The sequence below is a fragment of the Pecten maximus genome, chromosome 9 (genome assembly GCF_902652985.1).
Source record: "Pecten maximus chromosome 9, xPecMax1.1, whole genome shotgun sequence".
Taxonomy (NCBI): Eukaryota; Metazoa; Mollusca; class Bivalvia; order Pectinida; family Pectinidae; genus Pecten; species Pecten maximus.
The window spans coordinates 16,256,012-16,271,962 of record NC_047023.1 but is presented as its reverse complement, the minus strand read 5'-3'; the positions used below and the strand labels follow the sequence as shown (position 1 = coordinate 16,271,962).

Here is a 15,951-nt window from a genome sequence, read left to right as displayed (position 1 = left end):
TACAAGGAAGTAAGTGAATCAGAAGATATTTGTAGCTACTCAAAACTCAGTTACAAGACTTGCAGCAAAACATGCCCGGCGGTGCTAAGGAAAATTGTTGGTAAAACATCAACACGTAAAGGACATGAAACTGAAATTCTCACATAAAAGTCGAACCCACCATATCTACTTATGGTCTTCCTCACCATACCTACCAACAGGACAGTACCTCATTAATGACAAAATTAACCATTCATTTGTCTGCAGTGGGATGCTGCCCTCCCATTATCGAAGATTATGTAATGGGGCTGGATTTGGTATTCTGTCAGTTAAAAAAAGAAACAAGTTTATCTCCACCTACAAGGACTTTGTTAAGCTTGAATATGATGAATACATCAATGATGCTCTTCTGGAGGAAGTTGCCAGCTAAGAAGACTGAGATGGTATTAATATCGTTACCGATGCTCGTCATGGTTGGCGCAAAAAAAATTCCAAAGACACCAGTGTGGTGGTTATTGGTGACAAAACTCACAAAGTTCTTACTGTGTTCACATAAGTAAGGTTTATGAACCAGTTACACAACGTCATGAGAAGATGTGAACAGAGAGGACATATGAATATTTTGAAATTCAGGATATTTCTATAAGGACACATACCCACGATAGAAATATGGCCATAAACAAACTGGTGAAAGCGTATTGCCTTTGGAAGCTCATGCTTTCCTCGTTTCATGTCATTGGAATGAAATGTCAACAGACCATACACATCTATTTCATATCTGCGGGATCCTCACTGGTAAAAAGAATTACACTAAACAAACATTTAAATTCGTGCAAAACATATGGAATAGGTATGTCTGAAATGTACAGTGGGAGAAATTAAATAAGTGGATTAACCTCAATTGTGTGAGTATGTTGTCTTTGTATTGTACACATGTAAACACAGTCATGTGCCCAGTCTCACTATTACTATTTATATCACAACACTGCTGCTTATCTCACTGTAGGCATGCCATTGTCCTTATAGGCTTAATGGCATATCTGTCATATCAGGTGATGCAAAATTAATCTGTACAACTGTTACCGCCTGGTTCTGTAGCCTGGTGGTAGTCAGGAGACAGACAATATAATGCTAGCTAAACTGTTAACTTAAACATGGTGTCTACTCCAACCTGTTTCCTTCTTCCTCTCTAACCTGGCAACGAATGGCAGCATCAAGCCCAAACTTGGTAATGGTGTTCTCAGATGGAAAAGGAACAACCATAATGAGTTCATGTTTGGGTTGTCAATAGATACAATCACTCTTAAAACAGGAATTTTCCTGTGTGTTTGAGTATAAAACTTTGACGTCATCAAAAGGTACACAATTTAGAATTCCAAATATAATACTGCTTCATTAATCTAAATCTGAGCAAGTTTTCGCAAATCAGTTCCTGAAGGTGTATTGGTGTGCTTTATTAATAACCGTTTTTAATTAGTCGAAATTCTTAAATGTTCATTTTGGCTTACTGTATATAGACTTGGAGTTTGATGATAGGACATCGCATATTTATTATTGAGACTTAAGCTCTTCGTCATTTGTCAAGAAATATCTTCTAGGTTTGCTGATGCAATGATGAAATAAATAGTCTCGTTCGTATGATGAACATTGATTTCACCAAAATATTTCTGAGGTCAGCACATTAAAGCAATAGCCTACATATCTAAGGGGGGTACCAAGGCATACGCAAACTCTAACTGGAACTACTAGACAGCTGCTGGAGACTCGAGGTTACTCGGGAGTCAGCGCTGGAACAGGCAGACTGCTGTCACACGGAATAGGGAGGCCACCACTGCTGGTGTTTCATGATGCTTACCAGAAATCTTCTGTTTGTTTGTAGCGAGACATTTTGAATCTTGTGTATCTTTCTAGTGTTGGTATATTTTAAACATTGATACTAGAATCCCAATTGATGAAATGCTGTTCTGCGGTTGTACATGGCTTTTGAGATGTGTGTGTGTGTTTGTGTCAGCTTTGTAGATTTACCTATGTCAGTCTAGATCATCCTGAGCTCAGCTTACAGAACAGTGTACAAAGCAATCGTCTAAAGCTTCTCTCCTAGGGGTTGTATGTATGTGTTAGTAATGTATGAAAACATAAAAATATGTATTGGGGCTTGTCTGTAAGATCACTCTTATCAAGTTTAAAAAACAAAAAAATGGTTTCCTGTAAAAACATTTTTGATTAGTTCAGTCGAGCATTTTTTTGCATACTTTTGTTTACATACCAACTTTTCAGGATACGATACAGGCTACAGGTCAAAAATCCAAGATGACCACCATAACAGCTATCTTGAAAACTTCTTCTCCACTTCCACTGGTGCCATTATGCTTGAAATCGTCGAGGATGTTAAGGAAGGAGAGCCAAGAAACTGATCAAAGTGTTATTATTTTTCATCCTCATAAAAGCTTTGACATAGCAGCCACGGCGGCCATTTTGTAACATGATTGTGGAATCATGGTTTTTCTGAACAACACCTATTTCAAACTTCTCACGTTCCACCAGTGGGATTCAGCTCTAACTTACCTGAAGTGATCCGGAGATGGTCCTGACCAAGTGTTGTTACGTTTCAGGTCAGCCATGATGAAAAACACATTTTAAGCTTCTCCAATTCTACTGGTGCCATTGAGCTGGAAATTGGTGGATGTTAAGGAAGGGGAGCCAACGAAGTGTTATATTTCAGCTTCGTAAAAAGTTGGCATGCCAGCCACAGCGGACATTTTGTAAGATGATTGCACATTCATGGTTTTCCTGAACAACACCTATTTCAAACTTCTTAAGTTCCACCAGTGGGATTCAACTCTAACTTGCCTGAAATGGTCCTGACCAAGTGTGGTTATTTTTTTGGGTTGGTTAAAAATCCATGATGGCCTCTATGTTTCTTTGTCTTAGCGTCCTCTATTCACCTCTTTTTAGTGGACACTTTTTAATGGAGTATATGTAGCTAGGGGTCAATAGTTTAATCCCTTAGAGCTGATTAAGTTGAGAGGGGAAAAGGTGAACTTTGGTGTCTAGGTACCATGTAAAACGAACCCTTGAAAAAGCATATTAAAAAAAAAAAAAAAAAAAATCAGTAGGATTTTGTATTTGTTCCATTAAGATATCGGTCTTGTTTTGATCAATCACGAAAAATACCATATGCAAATCTAGAGTCAAAGGAGTAATCTACAAACGAAATTCAGGAAAACTCCATGAACTACTGAGAAATGGACATTAACGGCATTATGAGTAAGTTCTAGATGACCAGAAAAATGTCATGAAATGGTGTTGAGAAATAGCAATGACAAACTTAGTATCAAACTCAAAGATGGCCCCTGTCAGCCATTATTTCTTATATTTCTCAGAAATGACAATAACTATACAAAATTTAAGATGGCTGCCTGTTGGCCTTCTTGTTAGTTCCGATTAGCCTTATATATTACTATGCACAACTAGGGACCAAGAAAAACATTCATGTAACATTTCCCTGCAATACTTTGTTCAAGGTAGAGAGGGAAATGCTTTATGAACAGACGAAAGGCATTTTGAACATAACCATGGTAATTTGAAGAACAGAAAATAGTAACGTGCTTACAAGTAACTTTATGAAGTCATCGATTGATGCCGATCTAGGTAAAGCCAACGAAGTGGGTCAGCTGTTTCTGAAATAACACAGCTAACGGAGAAGGGAGCACAATATATATATAGAGAGAGTCTGACAACATCAAAGCTATGTGTGGATGAAGGTAATTTATAACAAGACTTTTCTATCCCCAGAGAGGAAGATATGTTGGACCTAATACGGGAAATAAAGGTAAATATATTTTCTGTTGGCCTTCATTTTGAGGGGTAACTCTTTAGCTGATGAGACATGCTGTGGTGTGGCCTCTGTCCCCAGCCAACTTTTCCATTTAAACGTCTTATTAACAAATAGGCCCAAAGTCATAGTATGGCTTGGTCATAAGTTATTTTTTTTTTTTGCTAAGGAAATGACTCCTGTATTATCCTATGTATAGAATATATATATATATATTTATAAGCATACTATAATTGATATATTCATTATAAAGTGGTAAATACCGACACCAAATTTCCGGATTTTCCGAAAGTGTGTTTACACCTAAAATTTAGTTTTGCTTGCAGCTACAAATGGAGTGTAGCAGACGAGGTAAGATAACAGAAAAACTTAATGATGAACATATATCCAAACAAGATTACTTCTATCTTCGAGATAGAGATATTTATTTTCAAATAGGTTTCAGAAAAAATGTACGGAATTGTGTCGTTTTTTGTCAAAATCTTTTTATTTTTGAAGTGGTTACCATGGTTTTCACATGTCTGAAATACATAGAAAATATACGTTTAGTTATCCTCCACAGCTGTATCAAAATTGCAAATGTTGTATTTATTACACACACACATATATATACATATGTATCTTCTTAAAGGTAATATGTAGGACTATGTTTACATATCTGAAACAAGTGCTTTATTTTTCAGAATTGGACAATTTTACTGTACACTATAGGTTCCTACGATGAAGCCCCTCAAAGTTTGCAAAAATAAATTACCTTGACCCATATTTAAGGTCAAGGTGGACAAATTCGTTAAAGTAGTAAAACAACCTTTTCTCACAAACCAAAGGCCTACGGTTATGATATTTAGCAGGTAGGGACACGAATTTACCTTGACTTTCATTCATTTTACAGGCATATAATCCTAATATTTGGATGTTAGGTTCCCGAGATGGAACCAACAAAGTTTACAGAAGGAGTGACCTTGGAACTCATCCAATACCACAGAGGCCAATTTTTTGAAACATAAAACCTTCTGATTTACTTAAAGACCAATAATCAAATTATTTCGATTAAATGAAAGACAGAATCATAAAAGAGTGAATACCATGTGATCGATGCAGGCCCATTGGGCCTCTAGTTTGTATATGTTTTAATTCTTTATGGAAATCAACTGTTTTCAGTTTAAAAAACAATAGTGCAAATTAATTTCAAAATTTAATTGGTTTTCTAGATATCACCTATGTAGCAAAAATAGACAAAATGAAAAAAAAAACCAACATCCTTATGAAATATCAAGTATCCAACCTAACTCTCATAATGGTGTGTTCGCTTGTTTTTCAGACTTGAGTGATGCTTTTTCTGTTGTAAATGATATATCTGTGTTTGCAGGGTTGTCTGTTATGTCCACCTGAGACACAGTAATATAGTCAGTTATCTCTATGACGTCTTCTGAGGAAAAAGTTGAATATGATTAGGAGGCATCCTCCAAACGTAAACACAGCTAATCCATAGTAACACAGCCAGTCAAAATGTCCACGGATATCCATTATCCAACCTGTAGTCAGAAAAACTCACCAGTATGAAATAGATCGATAATTCAATGCCACCACTAAAATAAATCTATCGACATTTATTTGGAATGACATTGAAAGTTGTTTCGGCCTCTACACAGCGTAAATAGAACTCAACACACTGCTAGTGAAAGACGAGAACAATCAAAGTATTCTTAAAACAATTTCAAATGAATCTAAAATGGAACAAGGCATGCAACCAGAAAAGATATTTGAAAATGAATTCTGATGATTTTCATACACCTGCTTCACCCGAGTACCTAGATTTTCTAGACTCGGAGCAATGTTATAGTTTCTTTACCAAGTGCACATAACGTTTTAGAAATGTTTTGTGATAGTTCTATTCTATCTTTATTTTTACAAAGATTTTAAAGGGTTCATGGTATCGTTGGAGAACCTCTGGTCTTCACCTCCCTTTTTAACTTTCCCCATGTAAATCTTTTGTTTATGTCTTAACATTGGTTTATCAATTCTATGTCGATTTCTCTCTTTCTTGATTTTGATAACTTGATTCCCCTTAGTATGTGGTAGCTTATTCAAAATATATAAAAATATTAGATTATAAATTCTTTAATTCTTCACCTGCTATAGGAGGTCCTGTGATGACGGCTGTGCCAGAGAATAACCTGAAAAATCCCAGTCCTACCGCGTACGATTCTTTTCCAACTATGTCCACCAGAACTATTGGTTTAAGAAGAAGGTAGGCTCCTAAAAAGATAAAATGAACAGATAAATAAAAAGATAAATAAATAAGAATAAGAGATTAAAAACCGATCGCTAAAATTTTTTGTTGTTGTAATAATATTCTGGGTACATTATATTACTGATCAACGAAGTAGGTTTCAGCGAAACAACTGAAAAGTCTCGAACATGATCAGTAATCCCTGATACCTATATGTTTATATAATATATATAACGTAGAAACATAAAAGACAAAGGAACATAACTTTTTGACTCGTGCCCTGACCGGGCCTTGAAATCACAATCTACGGCACCCAATCGCCTAGCCAGAAATACCGCTGCGCCACATCAGCGTTCTTAAAAAGAACGTTTCAATGGCGCAGTGATAGTCGGCCCGATACCCTGACATGATCATTGTGGAAGTCGTCTATTTGATGATATGAATACCTGGATCGCAATGTATTTACATACATGGATACGAATTGTACATACATTATAAATATTTCTCTCGGTACAACTACGACAGGACATTCAAATCTTTATCTTCGGATCACCAACACATAGTGTATATGATACGAAAAGTTATCTTTCTTCGTCATTTGTGTGACTATGTTATAGATCTATTTATTAGCACAATGTATCATATACACTATGTGTTGGTGATCCGAAGATATAGATTTGAATTTCCTGTCGTAGAGAGAAATATATACATATATATAGAAACTATTAATGTTTATTTTGTGATATCATCACGTTTTAGCGACCAAAAATGTATCTGCAATATTTGGGTCTCTTTTGCACCCACTCCACACACACACACACTCTCTCACACGCACACACTCACTCCCACACAAACACACCTCAAATTGAAAATAAGTTGCATAAACACAAGGAAAACATATATTTTCCTTGCAAGATGCGTTGTTTTTGTGTATTTTTAGGCATCAATAAGTTTCAAACAAATTTGATTCTGATCTCATGCACCTTCGCATATATTCTACTCATTCTTTTGAATGGGGATTGTAAAAGAAATCTTTCCAAGTGTAGGATAATAAAAATATAAAGAGGACGTCGAGACAATATATAACAGATTTTCGGCTGACTTCGTGCCAAAAGCACACAGAGCAGTAGCAAATCATCAGAATTCAGAAAGGGTTACCAAATTAGTCGCCTCTTTCAACATTCGATCGGTAACAATATCATTTACCATGCTCAACTCTACCAGAATGAGTCTCCATTACATGTCTTGAACGTTGAATGTCCTTACCGTGAGTCGTCCCCAATATACAGCCGTATACGATATAGGCAGCATAGTTCTGTAGGTAAAGCAGTCCCAATGTGGATACGCCAAGAATTATTGCGGAAATGCCCATCACGGTGACTGTGTATGCCTTTATTCGGTCTACAACGATTCCTATTGCCGGTCGTAGGAAGATGCCTTGACAAGTTTATAAAGCAGTTAACACGATTAATGATGCAAACATTTTGTTTAAATTCTAACATCCCAATAAAAATTTGATTCAATTAGGAAGAAGATTGTATCCCGCCTTTAGATTTAGATGGGTGTCTGTCCTCACGTTTGTGCCATTCTATCAAGATCAATGCAAGCCGAAATAACTGTGCTATTGGTGTATTGCTACTAAACTGTAAACTCAGTTTTCACAAGTGCTACTGACTTGTGTCAATTTATCAAACACAGTTTCCCTACTGCTGACATAAAGGCGGATTTACGCGGGACCAGAAAACAGGAATTATACGATCTAAGATGGCCTGAGAATCCTTCAGAAACTATTATCAGGGAAACGAAATACAACATCAGAATGGCCTCAAGCATACTAACTTGCTATTCCGGCGGCTGTTATGATCATTGCTTGTTGCCCTGGCGACAGTCCAATAGCGGCCGCTATTATAGGAATCATGAAGTAGGGTACGAGGATGACCATATCAACACAGATGGACAGTACCCCGTAAAGGACGAAGTACTTGTTAGCATACAACGCCTTAATCTTTTGTAATATACTTTGCTCATCCTGTCTCTCTCCCTCTCCGCCATTCTTATTTAGATCTGTATTTTCTGAGAAAGCCAAGAAAAGGGTATGTTAATTAAAAATAGGTCTAAAGCATTTGATTCATTGTTTTAAGTTGAGATATATGTTATTTTTTAAGAGGAGAGATAGGGGAGATTCTTTTGGTGAAAAAAATTGCAATGTCTTCATAACGTCCATGATCGGAAACCCACGGTTGATTGCAGTGATAAGTATATCGTAGCGTAGTGCCGTGGGTTTCCGACTATGCATAACGTAATGAACATGGCTTTCTTTGTTCTTGTTCATGAGAAATAAATATTACTTACTTTTTGGATTACGGTAATTTCCTTTCAGAAGAAGGCCGACAATGACCCCCTGTAGCGACACTCCAGACAGGATGAGATAGAGGCCTCTCCATCCATACTCTTCCATTAACCAGGCTATGGCAAACGGTAATACACTGGTGCCTACCCCTCCGCCAATGTAGGAAAAACCGTTCGCTAATGTCCGTCTCTCATGGAAGTATATATTGATGGGTACCATGGACGATAGGGACAATAGCGAAAACCCGAAACCTGATCAACGACCAAGTCACATGTTAACGTTAGTAATGTTGGTGAGTTGTGTTGAAAATGTTGTCAATGTTGATGGTACACTACAGGATTTAACCTCGCCTCACAGGAGTTATTTTAAAACACACATTTGTCAATTTTCAACATGTAAAGTCTCCCTATGATCCCAACGCAGGCATCTGTATCTGGTTAGTATTTACATATTAGAAAATATTATTATATACGTGGTAGTAGGAGTAGGAGCTATTTTTTCTATACATACTAGCCAGATGCAGACACCTGTGGTCCTACGATTTATTTAGAATCCCCTTAGACTAGTTTCCCTAGCAAAACATATATACTTGGAATGTCCATAGACCCGCTACTTAACAGATAGCAATTCACGAAAAGAATACGACACAAAATCCATTCCAAAACAAAATGTGTAATTGTGGTAAATGAATATGAAACTACATGACAAGTATTATGAAACATATCGTTATTATTCGACAGAATGATATACATTGTAGTCCATACTCTATCATCAAAATAGATTTCAAATATTGAAGTAAAAGAATCATGTTAATTAAAAATGCCTTTCTAAAATTATATGATCTATGTTGTATCATCAAAATAAATCCCAAATAATGAAGAAAAAGCCTTACGTTAAATAAGAATGCATTTCAAAAATTATATAATTCATGCGATATAATCAAAATAAATTGCAAATATTGAAGCAAAGAATTACGTTAATTAAAAATGCATTTCCGGTAATAACAAACATTACGATTAGTATCACTTCTATTCCTGTTCCTTTACAGCTGGGACATATACAATATATTAACAAACTATCACGTGGAGACATCCGTGTACATCACTTAAAATGGAACGCTATAGCTGTCGCATAAAAAAACACTATATGGATTGATATTTCATTATATTATATGATTCCATTATTGTCTGATTAGATTTGTCATAATGTAATTCGATTTTAATAGTCATATAATGTTAAAAAGCAAATCGTTTCACATCATACTGACAACGGACGAACCAGTCATCCCACACCCAAAATGCTGTACTTAAAGCAGGAGTAGCAACTACCATTTTATAGTCTCTGGTATCCTTTCTTACAGGTGGCGAACGCTCAACTAGAGGCCAAAAGTGAGGCATTAGCAAGGGAGACGTTCGGATGAAAAAAATTGCTAGAAAGAAGAGAAAAGAAAGGATCCAAAACTTAGTCGCCTCTTAAGATTCGTGCAATATCGGAAGCAGGTACAATTCTTACGCCCTTCCTGCAAGGCGATACACCAAATGTGACAGTTATGACGTTCCATAAACACCCTAAGGGTTGTTATTGGAGTCATTTTTTGTCATCCCATTAAATAAACATAACCCTTCACTTTCGTGCTCGACACAGTAACAGTCATATTGTGTTATTGGTTCATTATGTTTTCCTTGTTCGAGGGAGATACGAATATTTACGAATAAAAATTACAGAACCCACAAATTATCATTTCTATTACTTGTATTGTATGTATTAAAATATCCTCATCGTTTTAAAGAAGAGTTTGTCTATTTAGGGAGGTCTTATTTCTGAGCTGAACGCTTCTCTTTGTACTAAATGTTACCATACGTAAGTGTTCCGGATTGAAACATAGCCTTACTCAATAATTAATGTTTACGGGCTACGTTTGAATCTATTTAAAAGCATTCGTAATTATTATTTTCAGAGATATTTATAAAGTCATTGTATACCAAACTCACAATAACGGAGATAAACCGACTTCCGTACGTAAATAAATGATCGTTATGACTTGATATTATATATTGTAATATTTATATGCACAGCTGGGTATGGTAACTTGTTATAATATTTTATATGTTTATGAGATATCTTATTTAAAGCTTATAAGATATCTAATACAATATATAAGGTATCTCATAAAAGAGATCAGCTATCTTATATCTTTTATAAGATATCTTATAAACTTTTCTTTATAAGATATCTTATATAACATATATGATATCTCATATATTATATAACATATAAAATATATAAGATATCTTATAAACTTTTCTTATGAGATGTCTTATAATGTATATAAGATATCTCATAAAAGAAATAAGTTATCTTATATAATATATAAGATCTCTAATAAAGAAAAGTTTTTAAGATACCTTATAAAGAACTATACTCTCGTGAGACCGGCAAAACCGGAAAGTTAGAGAATGACTGCTCCCTCCGTAATGTAACTTCCGTTTTGTTGTAAGACACGCGGAAGATACACAATCAACCCTCTATCGCGACCACGATCGGTTAGGCATGGAGCAGATGTTGTGTTCGAGCAAACATGAATATATGCCAATTATAATATTTTTCAAACCCTTATATGTAGTTTCAGCTTCATCTCGGCTACTTCATCGAGTCGAGGAGAGTTCATTATATCAAATTCAAATCTCGTTCTTGATAAGATATTTTATAATCGAATTATATAAGATATCTTATATAATTTCCTTTATAAGATATCTTATATAATATTTGTTTATAATATATCTTATATCTTTTATAGGATATCTTATATATTATTTAAGATATCTTATATAATTTGATAAAATCCTGGATCAACGTTGCTCCGTGAATAAATGACAACTTGGCTTGCCATACGTACCAGTTATAACTCCGTATGTGACATACAAGACGTGGAAAGACGGGACAAACATACAACAGGCCAGTCCGACAGACGCTATGAGGGAAGCCCAGTATCACGGTCACACGAATTCCCAGCTTGTGTTCTAACAAACCCGCCAATGGACCTGGAAAGCAAGAGATATGTAGATCATTTTAGGTTTATTTTGTATTTTCCGGATAGAAATAATTAAAATTATGAAATAATTATATGCAGGAGAAAACGGTCTGATGGTATGAATGGGTTGATTCTTATCCACCGTCGGGACTATAAGGGACCAGAGCAAATGATATAGATCTGAAGCAATCGTAAAGGCTCATTGATATGACAAGCCAAGTTGTCATTTATTCACGGAGCAACGTATATCCAGGATTTTACCAAATCGTATCATATATCTTATATAATTATTATATCTCATAAACATATAAGATATCTCATAGATATATAAGATATTTTATATAATATATTAGTTATCTCAAAATTATAAGATACCTTTTATTATTTGGTAAAATACTGGATCAACATTGCTCTGCGAATAAATGACAACTTGGCTTGTCATACATCGGCGTCTTGTACAAATTAGAGTTATGGTCGTATAAATGTTATGTATTAACCACAGTTACATGTGTACTTACATATCAGACCTTAAAGTTAAACTGTACGCGTTGGGGTAATTTCTGCGATCGATTCGTTTGTTGTTTCGAGATTGCGCAAATTGATATCAAAATAATACGCGTGGGGGAATTTTTTGCGATCAAAAGGACTCCGTGTAATTAGCGTAAATTTCACCCTCGCGTAAATTTCCACGTTTACAGTAATATTTATGGACGACATATATAAAAAAAACAATGTTTAATACACATGTCTCTATCCGATAATGTACATCTCATAGAGTTCAAACTAAATGTACTCCACAGCATTTAAGTCTGTTTTTGATATACAGTACGTTTTGACTCAGATATAGCGCGATATGACCCATTTGAACTTGTGTTTACAGTTGACACACATGTGGTCTCTTACAATGTCTTGCTGAAAACAATCTGCACGTCATAATAATTAATCTAAATAACAAATTAAATGATATGACTTAAATAATATATTTTTATATTTAGAAATCAAATTATTATTTAGATGTAGTCTCACCTTTCGAATTTTATCCTTAAAGTAAGTAAATGTTCGCATAAATTGAAGATCAACATTACTACATTCTTTTCTCGTAATATTAATGTGTTACCTTAATCAATGAGAATAACTTAACCAGCTTACCTGACAGTAGCATCAGTCCTGTATTAAAAGAGCCTATTCCATTGGCCTCGCTTTTGCCCACCTGGAATTCCTCTATCAGTTCCCGTATGATCAGCCCGATTGATTGGGACATCCCCGTGCTGATCAATCTAAGCATAAATGAACATCCAACCAGCAAACAACCATATCTGTTGAATTCAGTTCGAGGTATATCATCACCTTCCGTCATTACTAACAAATCCTGTGTTAAATCTAGAAATTAGTTGAGATTTTACAAATATATATATATAATACAGGAATGTACAATAATACGCTACCAAGAGGTTGGAGTTGTAAAACTAGACCGCTGCATCATATATGGACATTTCTTCTGTTTATTTAATTTGTTTCTGGGGTGGGGTGGGGGGGATGCTCGTGTCTGGGTGTTTCAATGCTATAACCTCAACAAAAAAACTAACTTTTGTCCTTTTTTATTAAAAAAAGGAAAAAGGATATCGTGCAGTGTAGTCGGGGGGGGGGGGGGGGGGGGGGGATGCTCGTGTCTGGGTGTTTCAATGCAATAACCTCAACAAAAAAACTAATTTTTGTCCTTTTAATAAAAAAAGGAAAAAGGATATCGTGCAGTGTAGTCGGGTGACCAGCGCGAACTCTGAGGTGAATAGACTGTACACCAAGGAAAGTCCTTTGCTCACATTTCTCATATTTTCATTACTTGTCTCTTTGTGTGAGGGTGGGTGTGTGTGCCTGTTGCGTTTATTATATTATAATCTCAAACCTAATCAGGAAGACTGAAATTTCATATGGTGATTAACTGTGATGTACAGAGGTGCAATAAGGGTTTAAAAAGTAAAACCGAGAATAAACCTGTAAAAGTACATTATATATGAGTCTTGCAGAAGAGATAAGCCTTGATAACTTTCTCATAATTATAACTTAAGCAGATGTTATGTAAACTATATTTGAGTAGGCAGTGTTTAAGGTTAAGGGGTGACCACGATAGTTCGGACGGTTAAAGTGCCGGCCACTTAATCTCAGGTGAAGACGTGTAGGGTTGTGTTTCTCGGAAAGCTGAGAAACGGACCGGGCTTTGCTACCGTGAATGTGTCCTTGGGCAAGACACTTTTCCCCAATTGCTCTGGATGGCATACGACGGGCTTTCCGTATTGTTCAGTGAAGTAGTCACCCCGCCTCTGGTTGTTCATGGGGCGATAAACCCAGCAAACAAACAAACATCAAGTGTCAAACTTGGCCTCTTTTAAGATAAAAACAGTTTGTGTATAAGATATACCACAAACGACTTTTAAGCCGATCTAAATGAAGTTATTTGTTTTATATTTGGTGCATAAGCACTCGGGTCAAGGTTTAGAACCAGATATTCACATTTCAGGACCATTTTTGACGTGTCAGTGCTCTTGTTTCATTAACATGTATTTCAATGTACACCTCAGAGTTCTCGTTGATCACCCCACTACACTAAAAATACTCTAATATGACCCGGTCCTCCGGAAAGTCGTGGAAAATGTTCGTGTCATGTTGAGATGTATATAACATTCTGTTTATTGAAGTAGGCAGTCCTTGGCAATCATGCGAAGTGATGCATAAATGGGATATACAAGCAATATCATCTAGCCTCAATTAGTTCGTTCAATGACCTCATTAGCTCTATAATCTTTTCTTTTTCAAACGTCATACGACACTGAAATACCTAAGTTACACAACCACAGATAAGCTGTACCTTTACATGCCTGGTATTCATAACTTCAATGGAATGACGATGCACCTTCCGATTTGTTGGTATGAGTGGCGTGGAAGAATTTGAAATCATTGTAAAGAATATAGGTCTTAAATATTTACACGTTAGGTGTCCGCCCGGCCGTCCGTCCGTCCGTCTGTCTGTCAGTCCATCCACTCAGTTTTCCACACTTTTCTCATCCATGCTTCATGGTATGAAACTTTAATGTGAGTTGCCACAAATCAAGTAGTTTCAGGGATTTTGAGTCAAGGTCACTATGACTGTTAGCAGGAACAAGTAGCGGACATGTATTGCTTTACCAATATTTAGCATGATTGTTTATTCATATTCATTTCCAAATAGAAATGAAGCCTGGCCTCTCTAATTACAAAAGCATTTGTTACGTTTTCCCCATGCCATATATATATATATAAATTATATATTGAAATTGATCATAGGAAATATTAGGCTAATTTTGTGTCGTTTGTGAATGTATCTATATACAGGAGAAATATGTTACAAATATGTTCTCTGTCGTTATAACTTTATAAAATCGCAGTCCTTTTGACGTTTGCCTATTTTTGATATGTTGAGGTGTCAATCATATCCTGATCACGTGATTAATTGATATTATTTGTGAAATGATTGAAATCTATATGTCGATATCATCCCATAGACAGATATCAATGTTATCATATCGACATTGTCGGACTGTTTAACAAGACAATAGCTGGGCAGGTCTGGGTTGCCTTATGAATAGAGGGACATTTATCGACCAGGCGATTTGGTGTTACTGGTATTAAGTTTAAGACCTTGCTATAACACAGCCAAACCATCTTTCTTTGTCATTAAAGTTAATGGACTACATATAAATAGATATATAAAGACATTATATTAATACACATATTTATGCAAACTTGACAAAGATTTTAAATGTTAACGTAATGTCGATCTTGTGACGTCCAAACACAAATCTAAATAAACCGAACAGCTCTCTGTCTCAATAAACGATGCAACAATAGAAAATATGAAACAAGAAAAACTTCTTGGAATTACCATAGATGATTGTCTAACGTGGGACAAACAAATTGCAGAAACATCAAAAAAGTTATCTTACCAAATATTCCAAATGAGACGTATTCGACCTTTTCTCACCGAATCATCTTGTCTGACTTACTACATTTGTTACATTATTAAATTATTAATCCCCATTTTGACTACTGTTCTACCATATGGGGAAATTTTTCACAAAATCACATTGCTAAAATTGAAGAACTTCAAAAACGTGCTGCAAGGATTATCTTAAAATGTGATTTTAATACACAATCAACAGATATGTTTAGATGACTTACTTTTAAAAAACGGTTTTTATACAAAAATTCTGATGTATATTGTCCTGAACAAAAGGGCCCAGATTACTTGAATAACTTTAGGTTTTCATCTGAATTTGAGACAAGAACTTCCAGATCATCAAAACAGAATGCATTTTACATGCCATCTTTTAAAACAGATATATTCAAAAGATCTTTTACCTACCAAGGTCCTTACAAAACTGCAAAATCTTTTATCTTTTAAGAAATGCACCAAACAATATTTTATGGTGTCGTAATGCAATATGTTTTGACTTTTTTACTATTGAAATATACTACTTTTTAGATGAAAT

The 15,951-nt window shown here is 35.4% G+C and overlaps 1 protein-coding gene across 1 annotated transcript; it reads right to left on the bottom strand.

The window, feature by feature from the left end:
* Window positions 1-4,814: 4,814 nt before the first annotated feature.
* LOC117335027 (monocarboxylate transporter 4-like) lies at window positions 4,815-11,457 on the bottom strand. Its single transcript, XM_033894924.1, has 6 exons — window positions 11,294-11,457; window positions 8,400-8,648; window positions 7,887-8,120; window positions 7,314-7,484; window positions 5,948-6,073; window positions 4,815-5,349 (listed from the first exon to the last, which is right to left on the bottom strand). The coding sequence occupies exons 1-6, from the start codon at window positions 11,343-11,345 to the stop codon at window positions 5,222-5,224; spliced, it is 960 nt and encodes a 319-aa protein (XP_033750815.1). The 5' UTR covers window positions 11,346-11,457; the 3' UTR covers window positions 4,815-5,221.
* Between the last annotated feature and the right edge of the window lie 4,494 nt (window positions 11,458-15,951).